General features: G+C 37.7%; 1 protein-coding gene across 1 annotated transcript; it reads right to left on the bottom strand.

Annotated features, from left to right (window-relative positions):
• Window positions 1-207: 207 nt before the first annotated feature.
• On the bottom strand, window positions 208-2,354 carry LOC149822189 (Tetratricopeptide repeat (TPR)-like superfamily protein). The gene has a single exon (XM_089980853.1). The coding sequence runs from the start codon at window positions 2,282-2,284 to the stop codon at window positions 386-388; it is 1,899 nt and encodes a 632-aa protein (XP_089836979.1). The 5' UTR covers window positions 2,285-2,354; the 3' UTR covers window positions 208-385.
• Between the last annotated feature and the right edge of the window lie 4,740 nt (window positions 2,355-7,094).

Raw genomic sequence — 7,094 nt, 5'->3', positions numbered from 1 at the left:
TCCGATTATGTGAGACTTGGTAAACCTAAATCTGAACCCAATCAAATCCTACCGCCAATAAAAGTATAGGGTTCACTGCTCACTATCTTTTGGTGGTGGCCACAACATTCAGATTATGGGGGTTCTAAAGGTGAGACTTACTAACTTGTTACTGCTGCCCTTCATCGAAAAAAAAAACTTGTTACTGCTGCTTAAGTAAAACAGATGTAAATGGAGTAGGGAATCATATTGGTTATATCAAATTACAGCTCAGAAATTGTTGATTTGAGAAAACATGACTGCTAATTTCTTTAATCTTCCACATAGATATAGAAATCCAAGGCTAATTCTAGATGCATGCAAATAAAACCTTTGGTTTTATTATGTTGGAAACAATTCGGCACCGTTACCAATAATCCTTACAAGAACAATATCCATCTCTAAAATGATGAAACCTACTGCGATCCCTCACTATGATCTCTCTCTGAAAAATCTTAGCAATAAGCTTGGTTGCAGTGTGGCAATCAACACAGACCCTAAGGTTCTTCACAACCCTTATAGGGGACCCTGGAACAGTATTAATCAGCATGAATGCAATCGCGATCTTCTCACTATGGTAATTTAGTGCATTCTCCTTGTCCTCTTCATCGATGTCAGCCAACACATTGGATGTGTGTGGCACATACCCTTCCAACTTCAGTTTCTTAGCAATCTCATCCAACATATCATATATCTCCTTGGTTTGCGGATGTAATCTATCCCCCATGATGAACTCATGAATTGAATTTCCCAGCTCAACAATACTATGCCCAGGAGACTTCCTTACTCCTTCCCTCAGCATTTTACTTCTGACTCTCTGCACATCGAACCAACGGCCTTCACTGGCATAGATGTTGGATAGCAGAACATAGTCTCCGCTATGTTGCGGCTCAAGGTGCAAGAGCCGTGACCTTGCAAATTCTCCCAACTCTCGATGTCCATGAATTGCACATGCACCCAATAAGGTTCGCCAGATGATCGAATTGGGCTCGATCGGCATTTTGATAATAAAGTCACATGCTTCTCTAACTAAACCTGCCCTTCCTAACAGATCAACCATGCACCCATAATGCTCAATCTTAGGCACAATTCTGTATTCCTTCATTCTCTCAAAATATCCAAATCCCTTGTCTACCAACCCAGCATGGCTACAGGCACAGAGGACACCAACAAATGTGATCTCAGTAGGCCTGAATTTCTCATTCTCCAAATCGCCGAACAACGAGATCGCTTCCTCAGCGAAACCATGAACAGAAAAACTGACAATCATGGTGGTCCATGAAACCATGTTTCTTTCAGGCATTTCATCAAACATTTGATAAGCATCCCTGAGATTACCACACTTTCCGTACAGATCGATAAGAGCATTGCCTGCGTGCAAATTCTCAAAGAACCCCACTTTTAGCATGTAGACGTGAATCCTTCTCCCAAGCGCTAAAGACCCCAATTCAGCACACGCAGACAAAATGCTGACCATGGTAAAACCATCTGGCTTGACACCTTCCATCTCCATCTGATGGAACAATGTCAATGCTTCGTTGGGACGCCCATTTTGAGCAAACCCGTTAATTACAGAGTTCCAAGACACCAAATTTCTCAGAGGCATTTCGTCGAACAATTGGTAAGCAATCTCAGCTTGTCCACAGGCAGCATACATATGAACAAGAGTGTTCTGAACAAAAACCAACGTCCCCAAGCCGTTTTTTAGGCTCTGCCCATGGATGGCTTGACCCATCTCGACGTCCAACAACCTAGCACAAGCCTTGAGAAGAAACGGGTAGGTGTGGGTGTCTGGTTTCACCTCAGAACTGAGCATCTTGTGGTGTATCTCGATGGCTGCTTCTGCGGTATCACTCTCTGCATAGCCCCTGATCACGGTGTTCCATGTGAAGACATTTGGGCACTCCAGTTGGCTGAAGACCAAGGAAGCGTAGTTCATTGGTAGGGAGAGGGAGACAAGGGAGAAAATCAAGTGCTTGCCTAAGTCTGGGTTGCTAGGGTGGATGCCATGTCTCAATGCAAATGCATGAACTTGTTTCAGTTTTTGCTTGGTGCTGGAGTTTTGGAGTAATGAAATGCATTTGTTGATTATGAGCTTGGTGGGAAGTGCAGATATTAGTGTATAGCTAGTGCAGTAGCGGTATCTCGCGAAGGTGAATGTTCGGGAGGGAGGAAACACATTGCAGTGTAAAAATGATGGCGTCAGTGGTGATGAAAACATTGAAAAGAGCTTCGTGACAGTAGATGATGCGTCAAGTAGGGGCATGTGGATTCTTTCGTTTGGGTACTCATTTGGGTTGTCAACCTTGGTAGGTTTTGCCTAGTCAATAATCATGGCTGCCTCTACTCTAACGGCCTTTCCTTTGGGCCTTCAGGCGGGTGAGTTTGTTTAGACCCTCAACCTTGACACTAGGATGTTGACATATGGCAACCACATTCCCCAGCTTCATTTCTCGACCTTGACACGGTAGGATTCATGGTTTTAAAACTCGTTTTACCTCACTCGGCTCTTCTTTGAGTGATCAGTGACTTGGCCGGCTCAACTGAGTAACTCAGCCTTGTTATGTTAACTTTATATTTTATATAAAATATATAAATATATTATATATATTTTATAATATTATATATAATATATTATATATAATATATATTATATGATATTTTTATAATATATTTAATATATAATTTTATTAATATATGTGTAACCATATTTTTATATATAATATATATATTTATATTATGTTTTTTAAAATATATATAATTATATAAAAATATATTATATATGTAGTTGACTTGAGAGAACTTCTTAACGAGGGTTCTATTGAGAAACCTGTATCTCGTCTATCGAGGCTGGTATCGAGTCATGCGAGACATGTAGATACCATGATAGCGGATGAGATTCTAGAAAATCGCATGCCAAATGTGGCACAAACTGTTGGCTGTTTCAAAAGATAAAGAATGTCAAAAGTAAAGTTTGAGAGACATTACATCTTTGCGAAACACTTCTGTTGAGTCTTCTATTGAGGAATTATACACGCTAGTACTGCGATGAACGGATGAGACGATCGTGCGACATCGAATAACTCTAAATGCACAATGTTGTAATCATATAAAATGGTCACCCATGATTCGGTTGACTAGTCTATGACTCGACTGATTTTGATTCGGTTGAGTCAACTCGGTGACTCAACCAAGTTTTGTACAAAACGAGTTTGTTCTCATTTTTTAAGCCAATGACTGAGCAATCTGGGCTGAGTCAACCGAATCACTGTGTTGACCTATAGTTAGTGAATTCTATCAAATCAAATTTGAACTAAAGAACACTACTTAACTGCCCGTAGACTTCCTGTCATATAAAGCAAGTCAGCCTGTCTTCAACAGTAAAATCCTGTAAAACAGGATTTGAGCCATGATCGGTAACAAAACCATACTCAAGTGTTCATTTAAGGTAACACAAAATCCTTTTGACTGTTGTCTAGTGAAAATATGTTGGAGCATATGCATAAATTGGCAAACACAGTTTTACAGCAAAAGCCATATCAAGATGAGTAACGCCCCTACAATGCTCCTCTATCAAGTAGAGTCCTTAAACTTTGAGCCTGTTTGAGCAGTCAATGGTGGACACGTAGCTGGACACAGGTGTAGCACCAAGAAGAGGTGTTTGCTTAAGTAGCTCAAAAGTATTCTTCTTTTGTGACAACTAAATTTTTTTCATGAAACACTGCTTCTATTCTAAGAAAATGGAGTTTATCAAGATCTTTAAAAACAAATTTCATGCTCAACTTTTGAATGAGATTTTCAACCAACATATCTAAGCTTCCTTCAGTAGTAATATCATTAACGTAAATCAAGATGTATATAATATCTTTATTGCTCTTGAAAACAAATAGTGAAGTGTTCGTCTTGGCTTCAGTGAACCCAATTTTAATGAAAAAATAGTTAAGACGAGAGAACAAAGCTCTGGAGGCTTGTTTTAACTTATAAAGAGATCGCTTGAGTTTACAAACGGAAGAAAATTCTAGATTTTCAAGATCAGGTGGTTTCTCCATCAAAACTTCAAGCAAATATCCATGCAAGAAAGCATTTTGCAGATCAAGTTGTTTATGCAAAAACTTCTTTCAACAGTTAATTTAACTACCAGGATGTCTCAAAGTAGTCAAGGCCTTCTTGTTGGCTATAGTCTTTGACAACACGATGTGCCTTATACGGTTTGAGAGATCAATCAGCCTTTCTCTTAACCTTGAAGATTCATTTGCATCTAACAAGATGTTTGGCTTCTTTTTCTGGAACAAGAACCCAAGTCTCATTCTTTATCAAAGCATCATATTAAGTTTACATAGCTTTTAGATGGTAACTTGATAAGCCTCTTTGAAGGATATATTTTCATCATCTTGAAGACAGCTAAAAGAGCTTCAAATATAAGATATTTTGTGGCAGAAAATAACTTAAGCTTTTGGGGTCCATATTGGAATCAGATGACCGTATGGTGAGTTCTAACAGGTTGGTTTTGGGCCGGAATAGGTGTAGGTTCAGACTCAAAAGATGATGGCTCATCAAAGTTTAATGGAATATGATAGATGATTGGTGACTTTGATGGTGATAGATATGATCCATCTTGCTTAGATTCATGGCTTATGGGAGACACTACCAGTGTTGTGAGAGGCGTACGCCTTAGTACCTGAAGCGTACCCTTCAGAGGCGAAGCACACGCTGAAGGTACTGAGGCGTTGCAGTGATGCGCCTAAGGTAAATATCTGATTATTCAGGTAACTTTTATTATATGAAAGGCCACACCCCAAACAGTTGAAACATGTTAAGTCAATAGATTTCAGAAAAGTGGTATTTAAACAAAGGACCCACGTGTTTAGACATCCATTTATATTAACCAAAACAGCAAGAACTGCAAGACTTGGTTGTGGGCGAAGCGCAGGCTCAACGCCTCGCTTCGCCTCATCGCATTTAACAACCTTGGACACTACACTAGCCGTGTGCAAACTGGACACTCTTAGAGAACCAAAATCTTGAGGTAAATGAGCCAGCTACCGTGATTCGAGAGGAACATGTGTGGCTGGAGAGGATGCTAAGATGAAGTTGGTTTTGCTTGATTGAAAACTTAAACCTTGATTATAGGAAAAATCAGCTTTATTAAATATCACATGGTGGGAAGTAAATATAGGACCGAACATGATTCAAGCAAAAATAATCATGATGCTACGGAGCATAACAAAGAAAGACACACTTTTCATATTTAAAATCTGGTTTATGATTTCTATATTCACAAAGGAAAGGATAGCATGAACAACCAAAAATTTTCAAGAATTGTAATTTGGTCTATGGTTGAATTTTTTTTCAGAGGAGAAATATAGTTCAAAACCTTGGACGGTTAATCAAGTAGATTGTTGTACAAAAAGCATATGACCAAAACCTTATACACATGTTTGCTTGCGCTAGCAGTGACAACCCGATATCTACATAGTTTGTGTTCAGCAACACCATTTTGCTAAAGACAAACCCAATATCTACATATTGGGAGCAGTGACAACCCAATATCTACATAGTTTGTGTTCAGCAACACCATTTTGCTAAAGACAAACTATGTTCTACACCATAATCTTCAAGGATCTTAGATATACATTGGAATTCACCTCCTAGTAGATTAGCGACGACCACATTCCGTCGCTAATCCGTCGCGAATTCGTCGCTAACATGGTTAGCGACGGATTAGCGACAACGAGGCGACAATATGCTTACGTCGCGAATATTTCGACGCTAACTGGCGACAGAATTATTCCGTCGCCAGGTCCGTCGCTAATTGCGACGGAATAACGAGCGCTATATTCCGTCGCCAATCCGCCGGTACTAAACGGCGGACACGGCTTGGCGACGGATTTACTTCCGTCGCTAGATTAATATGAATAGCGACGGATGGTTCCGTCGCTAATCCGTCGTAAACATGAAAAAAAATTTAAAAAATTTATTTGAAAATTAAATACCGAGAACTGTACAATTTCTATTTCCTGTACAATTTATATTTATTGTAAATAAAAAACAAACCACACAAAAAAATTCATATAACAAGAATCTACAACAATTAATCGTTCCACCTTAAAATTAAGAAGTTTAATTATTTACAATTCAACAATTACAATTAGGAAAAATAAAAAAAATAGAACTTCTTCAACACAGTCCTCTAATCATCGCCAAGATTTTGTGCGTCTTCTTGTTCATTGTCTTTATCTGTCCCTTCAGCTCCACTACCCTGATTATCGCTTGCAGCCTACACAAGAAAAGAACAGTCAGTATTGATAAACAAAATATAATGAAATAAATTACACACTATATGTGATTCTATCATGTGCTCATGTGTGATCTAAGGCAATAAAAAAACTCTATATGTGATTCTATCATGCTCATATGTGCTCTAAGGCAGACAAAAAGTTATATATATATATATATATATATGATTCTATCATGCTCATATGTGTGCTAAGGCAGTCAAAAAAATGAATATGTGATTATAGCATGTTTATATGTGTTCTAAGGCATCTAAAAAAACTCTATATGTGATTCTACCATGCTCAGATGTGCTTTAAGGTAGGCAAAAAACTATATATGTGATTCGATCATGCTCGTATGTGTGCTAAGGCAGTAAAAAAATTGAATATGTGAATATAGCATACTCATATGTGCTCTAAGGCAGGCAAAGCCAAAAATTTTATATGTGATTCTATCATAAATGATATATAACATGTTCATATGTGTTCTAAGGCAGTAAAAAAACTCTATATGTTATTATAGCATGCTCGTATATGTGCTAAGGCAGTCAAAAAACTGAATATGTGATTATAATATGCTCATATGTGTTCTTAGGCAGTCAAAAAACTGAATATGTGATTATAGCATGCTCATATGTGTTCTAATGCAGTAAAAAAAACTTTATATGTGATTCTATCATGCTCATATGTGCTCTAAGGCAGACAAAAAGTTATATATATATATATATATATATATATATATATATATATATATATATATATATATATATATATATATATATATATATATATATATATATA

Source organism: Nuphar pumila, chromosome 11, assembly GCF_984573655.1.
Source record: "Nuphar pumila chromosome 11, dmNupPumi1.hap1.1, whole genome shotgun sequence".
Lineage (NCBI taxonomy): Eukaryota > Viridiplantae > Streptophyta > Magnoliopsida > Nymphaeales > Nymphaeaceae > Nuphar > Nuphar pumila.
The sequence above is the reverse complement of the archived record's forward strand: the minus strand, read 5'-3'. Positions and strand labels throughout refer to the sequence as shown.

Excerpts from the sequence above, each read along its gene's own strand:
- LOC149822189 (XM_089980853.1), bottom strand. The coding sequence starts at position 2,284 with ATGCCCCTACTTGACGCATCATCTACTGTCACGAAGCTCTTTTCAATG.